This window comes from Stegodyphus dumicola, chromosome 7 (genome assembly GCF_044657685.1).
Source record: "Stegodyphus dumicola isolate Sdum_Otavi_A_Nest chromosome 7, ASM4465768v1".
In the NCBI taxonomy this organism is placed as follows: Eukaryota; Metazoa; Arthropoda; class Arachnida; order Araneae; family Eresidae; genus Stegodyphus; species Stegodyphus dumicola.
In genome coordinates, this window is record NC_140774.1 from 185,590,353 (window position 1) to 185,609,163 (window position 18,811).

At 29.5% G+C, this 18,811-nt stretch overlaps 2 protein-coding genes across 8 annotated transcripts in view; one reads left to right on the forward strand and one right to left on the reverse strand.

Annotated features, from left to right (window-relative positions):
* LKRSDH (lysine ketoglutarate reductase/saccharopine dehydrogenase) overlaps positions 1 to 6,157 on the forward strand; it is a 94,275-nt gene extending 88,118 nt beyond the window's left edge. For all 4 annotated transcript variants that reach the window (XM_085821152.1, XM_085821154.1, XM_085821153.1 and 1 more), the window contains 4 exons: positions 653 to 741; positions 2,340 to 2,407; positions 3,638 to 3,746; positions 4,658 to 6,157. In XM_085821152.1, coding sequence (XP_085677278.1) covers positions 653 to 741; positions 2,340 to 2,407; positions 3,638 to 3,746; positions 4,658 to 4,773 — 382 coding nt within the window. In that variant the 3' untranslated portion in view covers positions 4,774 to 6,157. The remainder of the gene's footprint in view (positions 1 to 652; positions 742 to 2,339; positions 2,408 to 3,637; positions 3,747 to 4,657) is intronic.
* LOC118191818 (6-phosphofructo-2-kinase/fructose-2,6-bisphosphatase-like) overlaps positions 5,642 to 18,811 on the reverse strand; it is a 172,594-nt gene continuing 159,424 nt past the window's right edge. For all 4 annotated transcript variants that reach the window (XM_085821157.1, XM_085821156.1, XM_085821159.1 and 1 more), the window contains exons 13-14: positions 13,749 to 13,876; positions 5,642 to 7,104 (exon numbers count right to left, since the gene is read on the reverse strand). In XM_085821157.1, the coding sequence (XP_085677283.1) occupies positions 7,024 to 7,104; positions 13,749 to 13,876 (209 nt within the window). In that variant the 3' untranslated portion in view covers positions 5,642 to 7,023. The remainder of the gene's footprint in view (positions 7,105 to 13,748; positions 13,877 to 18,811) is intronic.

Here is an 18,811-nt window from a genome sequence, read left to right on the forward strand (position 1 = left end):
CAAAGGGAGTTCAGCAACATTCCGTCGTGAAGAGGTTAATGTTATTCATTCATTTGCTGTGACACGTACATGCATTTTTTCAGGTGTGATGAGGCCTTGTGAAAAAGAGTCTGCCAAATAGTAGGTGAGCAATATTGCATGTTGAAGAGTAAATAAATGCTTAGTATACAGTCAGGATAAAATTTTAAAATATATTATTCTATTATTTTTTAAATTATTTTTATAGTATTATAATAGAGTAAATTTCAAGTACTGAATAAATATGGGTAGTTGACTGATATTTATAAGAAACCATGGTTTTCTAACTACTAATTTAATTTAACTGCCTTAGTCACCTTACACAGTATGACAGCAGTTCATGGACACTGGCTGCATATGCTGTTGGCCCCAACCTTAAATTCTGTACAATGCATGTTCATTTATGGCTGTAATATCTGTGAAATGGAGACTTAAAAATTTATAGCTCTAAAGAGAGTCTTAAAGTGGTGGCCAGAAGAAGAAAGATAAAAGGACTTCGGCATCTATTCCCTTGAAGTTGAAATGGAGCTTAGGTAGATAATTGTCATGTGCTTTGCCAAAATTAAAGTAATCCATGTAATCTGTTGATTGTTTAATGCCATTATTTTTATTATATACTTATATGTCCTTTTAGGTTGGGACTTCTTGAAGAGGAACCTTTAGTTAAGTGTTCTACACCACTGGACACATTAACACACTTTTTGGCAAATAAGTTAGCATTTCGTAAGTTATCCAAATGATCTTATGTTATATTCAGTTACATTTCTTACTTATGAGCTCACTGTGTTTCTCGAATATTATATGGTAGATAAAAATGTGTATGGAGTTTAATAGTAATTAATTTAGGTATCCCAGTATTATAATAGTAAAAAAAAATCTAAACCTGGTCGCCATATCCTATGGTTGGTATTAATATTTTGTTGTGAGTATATCTTTAAAGTATTTTTTTTTATTATAAAGGTTGCTAATTGCTACAGATTAACTAATTCAACAACTATTTGAAAGAATACTTTTTGATTACCCTTTTGATATGGTTTTATACATTTTATTTATTTTTCAGATAACAAAACTGGATTCACATGAACATCATTATGTTACTTCAAAGCTATTAAATAGTTAAAAGTGAAATTTATATGTTTGTTAAAATTTGCCTGGTGTAAATCATATTCGAAATTTGATACAGAGACATGCATTGACAATACTTGCCCACTGCCAGTGTAATAGTCAGTCAGGTTCTTGACATATATAATTTAGGAGTAAGCTCATTAGATGACAAAATAACAACAGGTGAAACTGCTGTAACAATGTAAAATAGAATTTAATATACTTTATTTAATATAGTTTAGTAGCATGCACTCTAGTACACATAAAATAACTTGATTTTTTTTGTTATTAAACACGGAAGCTGACAAACTTTTTTTTTTATTTGTTTTCCATTTACTTTGAAATGCTAGTTTTCCTTATCTACATGGATTTTCTTATATGCTTATTGATCTTATAACACAACAGTCGGAAGTTTTGCATCCTGTAAGCATTTAAAAGAAACTGAGGAGTAGTGTAAATTATTGATCTGTTTATCCACTGGAAGAGAAATTTAGGGTAAAAAAGTGACACTAGTTCTTATACATTTTTGACTGATGGCCAATGCCTATCTGTAAATCAAGAATTTATATATGCCCCATTATGCACAATATAGTAAAAATAATCTTTAATTTTTCATTTACGCTATAATGTACAAAGGAAAGATAAAAAGAAACTTTAGAGATAATAAAGGCTTTTTGCAAACTATATTATTAATACTTATCTAATGTGATGGATGTACTTTGGGTTCTATTACACAATAAATTTATATTTTTATGCATGATATTAGAACTTTGTCATTTCCTAAAGACTTGTTTTTCTAATGTAAATAAATAAATAAATCTGTAACTTGTTTTTAACATAAAATAATAAAAAAAGTATCCTCATTATTTTTTTAGCCATCAATAAGTCTTTCGGTTGCACATTTTTTTCCATTGAGCAAATTTACTTCATTTTCCTTCTATAATATTTTCATGCTTTATTACCAGATCCTCTCCTCCCAGTATCATTTCATTTTATACAATATAAACTTATGTGTTTATTCATCGAAAATGTCCCATTTGTTCCTGGGTTTCCATGACAATCCTACTACTCACCCCTTTAAAAAGTTCCAAAATATTTATTAACATTTTTAAATAGTTATCTGATTAATGTTAATAAAGGTAATATTTATATTCAGTTTATTGATTTATGAAATTTATTATATTTTAACATGTACTATTTTTCCTGTCTGCTTTCAGAACCTGGTGAACGAGACGTTATTATTTTAAGGCATGACATTGGAATTCAGTGGCCAGATAATAAAACTGTAATATATGTTTCTATTTTAAAATTTATTTTAATATTTTCCAAAAAAAAAATCATATAGTGTTATATAGCTGAATTTTTATTCTGTCAAAATATCAAAATTAGGATTTTTTAACTTTATTGGAAAGTAGAGCAGTTTATAATAGCCGTATATTTACAGTATGTTTTGTTAGTTACTATGGTTTAAATTTCCATTTTGCAAATAGTTGTTCATGCCTGTTGTTTAGCATTAGAGAGAGCATATTGATTTTATTTTCAGTCTCTATTTTTATTTCAGTCCACTCATATAGTATTTGATTTAACTTTCATGGTACACTTCCTATTCAGTGGCATAATAGTTAACTAAGAATAATAAACGAGTGCACATTTACGCACTCTTTTATTGTGTCCATAAAATTGTGATGTACCAAAAGGCTGACAGAGTGTACCAATGCAGTTGTGCCGTTTATTAGAAGACAAAAATTTCTTGTATGTAAAGAAAAAGACATAACATTTCCATGAAGTATAGTCCGCTTTTAGAGAAGAGGGATTTGTCGTGGCTAAGCAGTTTTTACTGAGTAAACGAAGAATGTGCCTATGTAGTATGCAATTTTTTAAATGTTAATATATATTTATGAAATGGTATATGCTAAAAAAAATTTCCATTGATACAGGCACGAGAAATGTGTTATCTGAAAGATGAGAAAGCCCATGAATATTTTCAAAAATTTCTTTTCCTTGAAGATTATATTGAAGATGAAAAAATTTGCAGTGCAATTTGCTTTGAGATATTTAATTGAAGTTTTTTGGTCCTGGAAGGTTTTCTGGTGTAGAAGGATAAATTAAGAAAAGATGTAACCAATGTGTTTGGAGTTCTGTGACATTTCTTTTAATGACATGAAAATATAAGCAAATATTTTACATGAAATACTTCAGAAAATGGGATAAATTAGCATTCAAGCTGTTACTTAAAAACTTAATGATTGGTTTATGCTTAAGTCGTTGAAAGGATTGTTTCATTTTTTCTTATTTTTTAATAGATTAAATAAAATTGCAGAGAAGTTGTTTAGTATTACTATGCTAATTTTTGCAAAATTAGATGAAACAAACATTTTAAATAAATTTACATGTAAATTATTTTAAACATATAGAATTTTTAAACGAATTATGTTTTTCAGTATTTAACTATTTCTTTCATGTATAACTGTTTATTAATAAAATTAATCTGATTTTAAAAATATTTTTGTCTTAGGAAACCAGACATATAGATCTCGTTGTATATGGTGATAAAGAAGGATACAGTGCTATGGCAAAAACAGTAGGCTATCCAGCAGCAATTGCAACAAAAATGGTGTTAGAAAGTAAGTAATAATATTTTATTTCTAAAATCATTGTTCAAATATGTTCCATTTTATTTGTGTAACTTCAAGTGAAAAGCTTAGTGTATTTGAAGATGCAGGGTGTCTGTTTCAACAGAATTTTGTTAACATCAACTTGATATGCTGATAATGCTTTAGTAACACTTTCTTAACTGGTAAGTTTCATTTTTCAAATTACTCATTTTTTTAAATAAAGAAAGAAATAAAGATTATAAGCATCATGGCAGAGCTGTTTTCAAAACCTCTTGTTCATTGCTTACCATTAGATGAATTCTTAGTATGTGCCAGTTTTTGCACATGTGTACAGTGAACTGTTTTTGGTTTAAAAAAATCAGAAGTGTATGAATTTGACATCACATCATGCACAATTTCAGCACCAGAATTCAGCACAATAAATTGGAATTTGAGAAAAAAATCCAAATTGAAAACTGGGGAAAAAAAGAACACTATGCTATTAACCACTTAAGGACATAACCTGAGTTAATTCCAATTTATACAATTATTGTGCATTGTTCTTATAAGGCAAAGATATAAAACTATTGTGCATAACCAAATATGCTAAAAAATAATTTGCTAGAATAGTATCCTGGTGCTTTGGTAGGGGTTAAAGAAATAATTATTTTTTCTCACAACCATGCATTATTTAAAATATGTTTATAAAAATGTAAGGATTGAAAAAAATGAAAATTTTATTCTTATTTTTTTCAAATACCTATACAATGAAGGTTATCATATAGAAGAAGTTTTTCAGATATATGGATGCATAATTTAAATGTTACTAAGGAATTTTTTTATGTATATTTAAAAAAAGTATTTTTCAATAAACTAATATTCTAAATATATTTCTTCTAATTATAGTACATTTAATTAAATAATACTTTACTTTATCGTAGATGAAATTCAAACAAAAGGAATGGTTGTCCCAATGGTACCTGAAATATACAAACCTATGCTGATGAGGCTAAAACAAGAAGGAATTTCCAGTCTAGAACATACAATTAAACATTAGATGTTCTGAATACAGTAAGTTTTCCACACTGCCAACTAAAAAATTCTGCATATGCAAGATACAGCGATTCTGTTTGTTCCTCTAACTGAAATGGAAAAGTTTAAAAGAGAGCTTAAATGTAGATTAATATTCAGGAACACTTTTTTTTTTGTATTATTAATAATGTTGAATTTGTGTAATAGATTAAAAGTGCCATTTAAGTGACTGCAGATTTGTAACTGAAATTGCAGCTTCAGTTTTGTAGTGCCAATATGTGTTCAATGAACTATTTAACATCTTGTTCATATTATATGTATATATGTTAAAATGTCATAGCCAAACATTTTTGCTGATAAAGCAAATGTAAATATTGTTTCTGTATCTTAGTTTATTAATATGTTACACAAGTTAATTTTTATATAAATATGTATTTTGCATGTTAATTCAGCCTTAAAAGGTAACTTGCCTCTTCATGTTAAATAGGAAAAAAAATACATTTTAAAGAAAGTTTTAATCAATATCAGCATATTATAAAAATATATATATATATATATATGACATTGTTTCTCAAAATTTAATAATAATTAAATTTAAATATTTATTAGTTCAGTGTTTAAAAAAAAATATTTTTCATAGTGATTGTAAAGCGAACTTAAGCTTCTCTTAATTATGACTAAAAGTTAGATTTAAAAATATAAATTTTTCTTATTTGAATATTAACAAAATGCAAGTTTTTTTAAAAAAATTTGAAAACTTTAGCATATGTACCATTAATATTTTTGCTTCAGTACTTTTAATTTGCACTTGTAATAAACCTAGCTGTGGATGAAACTTTTATGGTAGTTTCACATATTGCAATAATCTTCGAAAAAATAAATAAATACAAAAATAAAACAATGACTGCATTTTATTCATAAAATAGTTAGATATACAATAAATATTAAATATATTAAAAATCTGAATTTTTACAAATTGCGTAGTTTTTGTTCTGTAAAACATAGGAAGTAAGTTATTCAGCCTTCAAATACAAAATACTTTTTTCTTTTATCACACGATTTGAAGACATAAGTACAAATGATAAAAATGTACTGAAAAAAATGTCCTTTATACAATCAAAAACTTTAAAAGAAATGTATTATGTTTTACAAATCTGTTACCAATTAAGAAAGCTCACAGTTTTTGTGCATCAAAATACTTTTTGTTAAAACACATAGAGATAGGAAACTATTTAAATGCAAAAAAGTATACTGTTTGTTTAACTGTACTTATACATTATAAAATAAATTCTTACTGAAAAATTTGTCCTGAATTATTTAATATAGTAACACCGGGCATTCTAGCTATCTGAAGCAAGTTAAAAATACTGATATTGAAAACAGTAAATAAATAAAAAAAAAAAAAAAAACCTTTGCTTTATTTTTAACATGGAAGTTTTGAACAAGATTTTATCTTAATATTTACAAAATTTCTCCAAGTTCTGACTGATTCACTCAGTTAAAACAAATTTACATAATTATGAATAATCATACTAATTAATGCTAATTAGATATTAATTATTTTTCAAACATGTGTATTCTGTATTTCTTATAACCAGAAATAGATTATTCATAAGGGATAAAGCATTTACTGAATTTGTGCTTGTGAAGGACAATGCTTTTGTTTTAATTTTATTACTACTTTTAAAGGGAAAGGGCAAAAAGTGTTCTCACTCTTTTTTTAACAATAGAAAAAATAATTTCCACAAATTTTGAGAAAACAGTCATAATGAAACATGCTCTAGTGTTAAGATATGGAATTCTCAATGTAAAATATCAGTCTCTTTAATAAACAGCAGCAATTTTATAAAATTTATATCCAAAATATATTAGTTCTTTCACTGGTATATACTTTGCACTTTCTGCTTTCTAAGCAGTTTTCGAAGTTAGTTATCTAAGCAGTTATCTAAATCTATTTTACTCAATATTGTATTTAAAATATATCACAGAACACTTCTAATTTCATACACTAATGCTACATAAAATCTGAATACAAATGCCTAGCACTTTTAATAAATTACACAAATACAGAAGTTTCATTTTTTTTATACACATCTTGAATAAACAATAGACACAGACAACACTTAAAAGACAAGTATGTGAATTCATTGGAATGCCTATACAGAGGTAAACAGAAATTGCTGATATTAAGTACTAAAATGAGAGATTCTTATATTAAAATGCATTGAGAGTGAAAAAGAAGTCCATAAGCGAGTTTCCTTCATTTGATAGTACTCTAATAATTAACATCAGTAATTTGTAATGGCAATCCTTTACCTTCTCTAAGACAAAACATGTCATCTAGATATCCAGGAATCTAAAAGGAAATTTATCAGATCTGTGTAGATATATTTTATGTCAGATGAAAATGATGTGATTACATAAATTGATAAAAAATACAATACACAAATATGCATATATTAGTTGAATTTCTTTAAAGATATTTAGAACATCCTAGCCCTAAGAATACTATACATGACAATAAAAAAGAATGTAATTAGTAACATATATTAATATTACATTTGTCATGAACGCAGAAGTGGCAGAAAGAAAAGTATTACTTTAGTGAATTTAATATCTGTTCTGTTATATGAAGGACCTATATATTCCTTGCATTAGAAAAAATGACAGAACCTGAACACCAAACTTTAAACATACATATTCTTCCACGTGAACATGTGCATCTCAAAGCCTGAATTTTTAATTTAAAAAAAAAAAATTCGTATCCTAATTTGTCCTAAGTTAATTAACCTTTGATTAAAAGGCTTATGTTGTTATTTTGTAAAGTGTAAAATATTTATATTTCAAATTTATTTAGAAAATTTGGTGATATAAAAGAAATGATTAGTTTCTAAAGTTGCCACTGCCCAAAATAAAAATATTTTTATTTTCTGTGCCATAGTATGTAGTCATTCAGCAGAGCATGAGGTACTTTTCTTTCTAATTTATTATTATTAAGCAATATAACCCTTTTTATATGGTGCACCACTGTTTAAGTCATTCCATCGGGAGTCGAAAGGAATTGTCTCGCAGAACGGGAGTTTTGCATCACTATGCCGAACTTCAAGGGAGGGAATTCCGCCATAGCATCATAATTTTTGTTACTAATTTAGGTTATTACTTAAGATAACATGTATGCTCAAGTGAATATATAATATCTTTCCTTTACTTGAAAATATGTAAAACAAACTGCTAAATTTGAGAAATAAATTTTTGGAAGCGTTATTCAAACTATTTCGAAGTCTGATAATTGATAAATACAGTAATAAACTAAAATTAATCAAAAAATACAAGAAAGACTATTTACAAGAAGTAACAAGATCTTTCATGGGAGGTGGAAAGGCTGACATTCGGCGAGTTCAGTTTCTGATAAAATGTCCATTATGAGAATCAATTAGAAATACTGCTCTCTAACTCTTTAGAACATGAATCATCACTCTCACCCATGTCACCAATTGGCTCATTTATTGTGGAAGTATATTCTTCCTCTGATAAATAACATTTTCTCACCATAATAAACTGAAGTCAAGGGAAATAAAAAGGAAACTATGCAAAATATATGCGATAAAAGCAATGCAAAGTGCAATAGAACTCCACATAGTAACCCTAAAAGACCTTATATAGTAGCAGAAAAGAATAAAAAGTATTCGAAGGGGTAATCAGAAATGCAAATGTTTATAGCAGGTGGTGATTTAAAGAGCTGAGCTCTGTTTATTTACAGTTACACTTTCATGAGAACTCCAGATATTCTGTGCTGATTTTGTTGTGTCAAGAATAGAGGGAATATAATCTAACATTGACCAGTCAATAGTCATACATTAAGATTTTTCACTTCTACCGTCTGAGCAAAGAAGGGAAATCACACAGTGCACACTACTACACTATGGCCATCTCCACTTCTTGAGATTGTTACATTTCATTGTTTTCTTATGAGAACTTTTATGCCTCTGTTCTTGAATTTCTAAACAATACACCAAATAAGTTACTCTTTTCTAGAAACTTTGACATTGGGTTTCTGTATTTAAGATATGATAAAAGCCTGAATTACAAAGAGATAATCACAGTACTTCTGGGGCAGAATCCATCTTTGTAGCTTTTGGTTTGTCCGTACCTCCATATCCAGAAGGGTATCCTTTGGGTCTTTATTATCAGCTATTCTGAGTGCTTGAAGCAAATATAAATTTCTCAAGGATTGTAAAAAGTTAAGATATTACTCATATCATGGTATTTTAAGTTGGTATATTGGTTATTTAACCTTTTCGCAACAGCGCACCTTCAAGACACTTGTGTGGGACGAAAGGGAATTGAAGGCAGTCTACAGGACAGAGGTTTTAACATTGCTAAGCTTAATTTTATTTAAAAAAAATCAGAAAAAAAAAAGTTCTGCTTCTAGCATCATAATTTTTGGTATCATTTTAGATTATTACTTGAGCTCTTATATATGTTAAAATTAGCACTTAATAACATTTTTTTCTTTATTTTACATAAAAATATACTTAAAAAATTTCTTATCTTGTAAAATAATTTTCAGAAGTGCTATTCAAATTTTTCCTAAGTTTTACAGGATAAAAATCAATCAATAAAGTGTAAAATTAATAAAACAACAAAATAAAGACTATTTACAGTAAGAAGTAACAAAAATTAAAATGAAGACTGAGTGTGGTAAATCTTGAAGCATGGAGAAGTATCACTTTCTAACTCTTTAGAAAATGAATCATCACTCTTATCTGTATTAATTAATGGTTCATTGACCATACGAGGGTATTCTTCCTCTGATAAATAGTGCCTTTCAGCCATAATAGACTGAAAGTGAGGCTTTCCGAAATAAAAAGAGAAAAAACGGAAATATATCTGAAAGCGATGCAAAATGTAACAATACTCCACATACTAACCCTAAAAGACCGTACATAGAGTAAAGGAAAAAATAGAATAAAAAAAGAAATTGGATATAAATCAGACACGCGAATGTTTTCATTAGCACACAGCGATTTCTGTTTCTGTTTTAAGAGCTCACCTCTATTTATGCCTTTCCCCCCCCCCACCCTTGCAAGAGCTGATGAGTAATAATAATAATAAGTCAAGCAGAATATATCAAACTCAAGGTCAGGAACCTAAAACTGTGTTCAATTCAAAAGTAATGGACATAGGATGCCATCTAGTGGCCTTCAGAAAAACTTTCCAGCTTAAAATGCGTATACGCATCACTCGTCCTCTGAATGCGATCTCTAGTGATGCGTGGATTGGACGCCCGGCTGTAAGAGACGTTCTTGGGGAATGCATATATGGGACACCCGTCCTAAAAGGGTTAAAGATCATATGGACAATTCCATACACAGTTTATTTTCAAGGATTTCTTGTTCTTATCAAAGGTCATTGGGGGACCCTTTAAGACTCAAATGGCTTTTAAGCCAAAATGATGGATGCTAACTTTAATCAGGTATTGGTGGGAGTTGTCAATTTTCCAACCTTCCTTTCTACTTTAGGGGAGGAAATGTGAGAAATTAAGACATTTATTTACTTATTACAAATACCCAGAAGATCGGATATGATGCCATTAGATCTCTATCCTTCCAATGTTTCTGAATTTTACAGTTTAAAAACCCAAGTGCAAAGCACGCGTCAAGATGAGCAGCATAAAAAATTTGATGTTGTCCGCACAGAGGACATAAGGAAGGATCACAAAGCCAAAGCTAATGTAAGTATGAGGGCAAACAGTCATGGCTTGTAGTAAGGCATGAAAGTGCCACAGCTGCACTTCTAGGAAAATCTTGAATCAACTGTGTATCCTCAAGCACTGAGGCCCATGGCTTACCGGCAGAGTCACACAGTGCTTTATCCTGGAGGCATATCTTCTTTTTATCAGGAGATTGACTGAAAAAATGAGAGACTTTTCAAAGGTCTCTGGAGGACCCTTGCACCCTTTTTGGCCAAAACATTGGCAGCCTCGTTCCCAGGAACTCCGCAGTGAGCTGGGATCCACTAGAAAGAAACAGAGATTGACGTTGAGAGCTCTTTGCACTTCAGAATATGGGTATTATCTGTGTATTGTCCGTTTACAAGAGATTGAAGCACTCTACAGAATGCCAAAGGGCAGATTGCCAGTTGCTTTAATGCGATATAAATAGCCTCGATTTCACCATCGTAAAGGGTGGAATGAGTACTATTGGTGCATAGCAAGACAAAAAGATCACAACACACACAAACTCCCACTTCGTCTTCATTAAACATTTTGAGTTTTAAGATTTCTCTCTGCGTTGGTGTCATAATCCCTCCAAAAAGTATTGTTGGACAGGTGAATCAGCTTTTCATAAAGGACTGCAACTTTTTCAATTATGTTTCTTGAGGGTTTTCAGTTAAACACTGCATTGCTAAAATAAGAGTGGTTCTTACAGCTCCCAGAATAATATGGAGAGCTTGTACTAGTAGCAGCAGAGACCAGAACTTTGTTACAATAACTAAAGACTGGCTAAATGAAAAGCTTGAAGGTGGTATTCACAGTGTCTCGGCTGCAACCAGCCAACCTTTTAAGAACAGGAAGTCTTTTAACAATTTTTCCACATACGTAATCAACATGTCTGTTCCAACTCAATTCAGAATCAAGAACGCAACCTAAATACCGTGCTTTCTGCTATTTGAATTACAGTACCCTGGAATTTAAGGTTAGGTACAAAAAGATGCCTATTTAGGGAGAAAAACTGATAGATAGTTTTGGATTTTTTAACAGACGGCATTAAGATAAAATGGCATGCCGAACAAGTATTCATTTAGAAGTCAAACAACAAAAATCAGTGTTATATTTACAAATATAATGCTGAATTTTTTGTCTGACTTCTAAAATAAATCATGTTGTCAGAACACCAAAAACTGAGTTGCTCAAGGACTTAATTAAGTGTAGCGTTAAGCCTGTCCTGAGTATTCTTTGGCTCGCTCGCTCACCCACATTGTCAGGTCATCAGCAACAGAGCAGTTTTTAATCCCAGGAATGCTTTCCAATGAATTAGTCAGATCATTGAATTAAATATTAAACAGTAAAGAGTTCCCAACAGTGTCTTGAGGAAGTTCAGATTCCGTTTGAATACGGATCAGCATTAAAAGCATTGAATGACCATTAGGCCCTAGCTTCTTAATAAATTCCGGATGGGGACCGTCTGGGCCTGGGCTCTTTCAATTTTTAAGGTACTTAATAGAGTCTTCGATTTCAAAGTTGGTAAAGTCGGCACTAAACACCAACTGATGTGGGCCAAGACCGGTTACAGGTTTGTGAATATTACTTTTCAACATTTTTTTTTTTTTTTTTAAAGTTCTCTTGAAATCTTGACTCGGTCTTTGTGATTTAGATCAAAACAAGATAAAAGCATTTGCAGTATCTCTGTCACTGTCAATCAATGTAATGGTTAAAATTCCATGACAATCCTTGAAGGGGGCCCTAGTAATTTGGGAAGGGCCAGCCCTTAAGTTGTTAACATATTTAAAAACTTTCTTAGAATCAGATTTATAATTCATTGTGCTGATTAAAGAATTAAAACTTTTCTGCTTTGCCTCATAAATTTCCTTTCGAAGGGAAGCAACACATTTCCTCCAGTTTTGTACTTCCTCGGCCCTCTTTGACTGCTCAGCAGAAATACGAACCTTTTTGCATTGGTCTATCACAGCCTGGAGATGTGAAGACCAGAATGGTTTGTAATTGTGAGGTTTTCCTCTGGGAATCCACATTTAAGCAACTTTGTGAATTGTCTCACCTCTTAAACGAAACATCACTGCTCCCAATATTGAATATATTATTCATCTTCAAAACCCTGTTCTAGATCTGCAGTAAATGCATATAGTTGGCTCAAGTTCCATCTGCATTGTGGTCTAATTAAGACATTCATCCCTTGTTTTTTTTTCACCCTTTTTTTAAATGTAATGGATAGTACATCAGGCTAACTATATGGTGATCTTCCGACGAGAGTGCAATATATTTTCAATGATTCTTTGCTTTTAACTGCTTTCTTTGTGAGTAGGGAAAACTGAGCTATATCAGTTTTCGAGTATTGATGGCAAAATTTTGCAGGGATTCATCAGATTTTCATTATTATTTGAATCAACATGAGACAATTGTGAAACTTTGCAAACTGCTTGATGAATTCTCAACTGAAGAAAATTCATTAAAGAGTGACTCACATCTGCTGTTTGTACCTATTTATGGAGACCAATCCAGAAAATTATAGATGCCTCCAAAATTTTATTCAAGTTAATTGATTGAAGTATTGCAAGATTTGAAATGTTTCCAACTATCTCTAAATAATCTAATCTCTAGTTGTATTAAGCTATTTACATTACTGTAAGCTGTGAAACACACTCAGACTTTTTCCCCTCTTAAGAAAAGGTAAAATAATTATCCACATTTCCACAAAACTATTTTTCAATAATTTTTAAGTGTTATATAATATATATAGACAAAAAGTAAGAAATTTAGAACCAATTCCATAAAGACCAAAAGAAGTTAAATTCAATACCAGTAAATTTCAAAATTTTCTATAAATATGTAAAATAAACCAAAGTTAGAAGAATTAAAGAATTACAAAAAGCTATAAAAATAAATACATAGGAAGAGGAATGCAATCACATCTGATATAACATTATCAAAAGGAGGTACATCACACTCCGTTGAATCCCCCTTCGGCATATTGCTCGAAAATACTTGGGATAATTTTGCTTTTAAATAAAAAATTTGTAATACTATATATGATTTTATCTGAATAACAACTCGTATAAGAAAAACTTTAAAAATACTGTTATTAAAAAGAAAGATTGTCAATTTGCCTTGATGAATTTGAAACTGACGTCTTCCCCAGAAAATTACTTCCTTAAGAATGTTTATTATGATTGCATTAATCAAAATTTACAGACATATACATCACGGGAAAGGTAGGAGTTAAAAGTAAAATGTTTTTTTATGATCACTGAAAAAGTACTCACATGTGGCTTCTCTCTGTGTGTTTCAACAGCACCTATAGGAAAAGGTACACATTCTATAGTAGCACCATAAGCTCCAGGAGTAAGCTTGAAAGCAGTATGCAGTGGTATTCTCAGATATGGAAGCTCTTCTGTTAGTAATAAATTCAATATTAATAAATTTAATGCTCTAAAAGAGCAAATATTTATTGCCCAAAATGAACTATTTATTGTAAAGAATCATTAGAAAACATCAAAATAAGCTACTATAAACTTTTTTTAATGATTTAGTTTCTATCTTCATTTTACTAATACATTTGGTACAAATTTTCCCAAATATTATTTTAGTTTGAGGTGCATTTGTAAAAGGATTTTCAAAATAAATAATATTTGCACAGTATTTTAAAAGAATGGAGAATTTTGCTTTAAGCAATATTCCTTTTATTTTCCAAGAATTTTTCAGACTATGTACACAACTTGTATGTTATGCAACATCCAAATTTTTTATATTGTTATTATTAGGAAGTTAATACAAAAGCTTGAATGCATATTTAAAAAAATTAACAGTTGATTTGCATATACTGTATACTTAAATATTTTATATGAAAAAGTTTTTACCATCAATTAAATTTGTTATCAGTGCTTTATGATATGTATTTTTATTCTCGTCTAAATTTCAGAGAATAATTGTACATATATAAGTTTCCTTAAATTAAAAATTTCCATATTTAATATTTAAGCTCTTTCCTCCTCACCTTATAATTAATAATAATTAGTTATATCTTTCAAAATTTATATTCATATCTCTACCAATACAAAAATATAACTCAGTTTATATAAGTACAAGTCAACTGAATAATTTTATGAGTGAAATTAATTACTTTATTTAGCTTAGCTATTAATTTATTTAGTTTAATAGTAACAGTAGATTGAAATTTTGGAAGGGAAAAGTGCACCTTAATATACAAGTAGACAATTACAGCAATTTCATTTTTCAAAAAGATAGGTAATAATTTTTCAAAATTAAATGACAGATCTCAACTTAGTTCAAGAATGCCTTCTGTTTCAGGAGTTCAGGTATAATATGATACAAATCTGATTACCTATTTATTCAACATTCAGGGAAAATTATGAAATGTACATAAAATTATTAAAATTTTAAATTCATTAGCTGAATTTTTTCAAGTTATTTTGGATAAAGAAAAACTAATCAATGTAACAATAGTCAATTAGCATAAAATATTCTATTCTAATATCAATATTTCTTAAAGCATGTAATTTTTCTCATTTGTTACAGGAGTTAATTTCAATGAAAACATAGAAAGACAACCCTTGAAATCTTTATCATAACTCATCAGCAATATTCCTTTTCATTTAATATATGGCTATAGACTTTTTTTAAGTACGTATGTTGCTGTACATTTTTTTCTTTCTTGCACAGACACGTTTTGTTCTTGTGCACACAACCAGCTGAAGGATAGTTACATGCAAAACATTCACAATGATTTGCTTGTAATAAAATTAGAAGATGGTTTATTAACCGATGCAAAACTTGAAGCCAAACACAAATTCTATAAAAACATGTGTTTATTTCAAAATATAAGGAAAAAAATGTGACAAAATTTTAGTTATCCCTTTCCTGTAGTTTCTTTTCCTAAATTATTTTTAAACTGTAAATGCATATGTGTTTTCATATTTTAAATGGTTATATACAGTAATGTTTATATAATAATTATTATTATACACATAATTTTAATGAAACAATTGTTAAAGCTGTTTTAGTTAAACAAAAGCAAACCTAATTTATAATTTAAATTTGGTAAGCAAGTTGTTTACGGATTATTAAAAGGTGCACGAGTATTTAAAAAGAAATTTATCATTTCATTTAAATAAAAATTTTTGAAACATACTTTCTGCTTAAGCTAAAAAAAGAAATGTAATTCATAAAGGCTGAAAATTTTGAACTTTTTTATATAAACTGTAAAGGATATCAGTTCAGTCCATCATCCTATAATATAAATGAAATAGTATTATTTCTAACTTTATAGACAAAATGCCAGGAATAGTTCTGTCAGTTTTCTTGAGATGTTAAACAAAGCAAAAAAAAAAAAAAAAAAAAAAAAAAAAAAAAATTATATTATTAGCTTTTGTTCTGAGTTTAACAAATCAGAAAACAGCCTGTAAGTAAAGTTCCATCATTCATTTGTTATAGTACTGAATATCTTGAAGTTATGGAATAAATACAAAGATTGGTGCTTGCACACTACTAAGATTTTAAATGATTGGTCAGATCTTATTATAGATACGGAACAGCTGAAACATAATCAACTTTCTGTCACTTAGCATATATTATTAGAACATCTTTAACCTAGCACGAGTGTTACACAAGATTTCTAAAGGACAGAAAATATGAAAGCAAGGAATAATCCTCAAAACTTGCAAGTGTTCTCTTTTTGCATCATTTTTGCATTTTTTAAGTACTAACCACAAGCCTAGCTATCTCAAAAATGTTGATTCAGTCATCCAGCTGTTATACTGATGTTATCCATCTAAGCATTGGTCAAGACCTCAGTAGTATTTATTCTGCCATATAAAATCAGCCATATGTAATTTTGTTTGCTCAAAGTTGCTTTTACTTGCATAATGCTGCTATTTTAGTGGTTTTTTTTTTTTTTTTTCTTCTGTGCATAATTTATATATGTCAAAACATTACAGGATATTTGTTAACAGTAAAATGATGTGTTTTCCCATAAATAACCCGATACATTTTTCACGAGGATGGCCAAATAAACTGGTAGAATGAAAATATTTTAGTAAACAGTAATACTCTTAAAAAAGGTAAATGATGCTTCTACAAGTTTGTTGGTGATTTTCAGAACAGTGCGACACAGAAACATCAAGACAGTATCAAGAAAAGAAAATGCTCAATATTTTGTTGTGTAACTTTTTGTTCCTTGAAAAATTGTTTTACCTTGCATACATGCATATAGTATTAACAACTGTAGATATTTAGAAAGAGTTCATTATATTTTTAACTAGCCAGTAGCAAATAAATCTGTAGCTAGGAAATTCACACTTTTTCAGACTTTTGCTTATGTCCCACAAGTCTGTTGCCTTTTCCATACAGTAAAGCTACATAATTAAGTTTAAATTACTATAATTTCAATATACAGTCAAAAGTCGTTAATCCGGACTCGTCGGGACTTCGGCGATTCCGAATTATCGATTTTTCCGGATTATAGATCATCAGTTTAAATCTGGTAAGATGGCATGCAAAAATTACAAAATTAAAAATATGAAACCGTAATTTATGAAATAAAGAACAATTATGATCTAAAGGGTATCAAAATTTACAAAAAGAAAAAACTTAATATTTATTTGTTTACTTTATTAAACATTTCCTTCAATGCAAGTTACTTCGTTTCATGTGATAATACTTTCTCTTTAATTCTATTAAACAGACATAATTTCTTGTTTAGTTACAAAGTTCCGCTGTTCAAGTCCTATAATTGCTGTGTTGAGAATGCTGACTAATTTGTCAATCGAAATGTTTTCGTTTTCAATAACCTCTGGGTCACTTTCTTCACTATCGGAAGCGAATTATAATGACGAGGAACTTGATTTAAATCATATCAAAGACGGAGTACATCGAGATGAAATACTAAACTTAGTACGGAATTATAATCCAAATAAAATAAAAACATCTGCTCTGAAGATAAGGGTAGTGTTGATAGATCAACTTCCAATCCGCCGCGTGAAATTGATAAACAGATTTCGGGTTTCAAAACATACTTTCGCTTTGTAGATACAAATTACATATTAGTAAATATATATTGGAAATTCTATTTGACATAATCTTTCTAATCTATCATAATCTAATAATGACGTTTCTGCCCCCCCCCCTCTGCCGCAGAGCAGCGTGAAATTGATAAACAGATTTCGGATTTCAAAACATACTTTCGCTTTGTAGTAAATATATATCGGAAATTCTATTTGACATAATCGAAAGTTCAAGCTTACTTTTATAAAATTGCTCTAACAGTCTGCAAAAAATAATAAGCCGGATCCAATTCGAAGATTAAGGAACAACGCAATCTGCAACATTAACTGAATTAGATAACTTTAGCTTAGCGTATAACTCCGTTACACATTAAACGCGCATGCGCACAAACATATTCGCAGCCGTAAGTGTCTTACGCGCTCTCGTAAACGCCTGTGCGCATGCGTTAACGCGACGCATGCGCAGAAAGTTTGTAGCTTTGAGGTCCGGATTATAGATCATTCCGGATTATGGGTGTCCGAATTAACGACTTTTGACTGTACTTGCATGTAAAAAATCTGAATAATCCATCTGCACTAGTTTTTAAATGCATATGATGCTTATTATTGTATGCGAGACTGCTAAAAAATTATCAAATCATTACTTTTATGGATTTCCAAAAGTCTAAATTTTTATTTGGGGATTTCTATGTGTAAAAACAGATTATTACATTCGATTAATTTTTATTTAAATTATTTTGCATCTAATCTTTGAAAGTCAGATATATCTTCATATTTGCATTGTTAATCATATTTCTTGTGACTTATATATATTTCTTCCAATTCTTATATAATTTTATCAGCTCAACTGTAGATGATGAATTTAGTTTCATATGGTTATAGTGCAATAAATATGAAAAAAAAAAACAAGAACAGTTTTTCGTTATAAATGTTATTTTTTAGAAAAATATCTCTTGATCTCATGGAAAATTAATTACAGAACAGACCAAGATGAAAAATGAAGGGGAGAAATGGATCTCTTGGTTATAATTTACCACTTTTCATAAATTTATTTTAAATCTTAAAATATATATAAAGTATAAATTATTTTTATCTTGATAGAATATTTAAAAATCACAGGAAAATGGTATTGCTTTCAGCATACAGTTTTATAGAATCAGAACTGAGTACAGTAGAAGTCCAGAAATCCTCAAAGCTTGGGACCATAGGATTTTATTATTTTGCGAATTTCAGGACAGAAAGGATAAAGCATAATATTTGGACTAAAAGTACAAAATAAATAAGGCATATTAGATACATTTAATTAA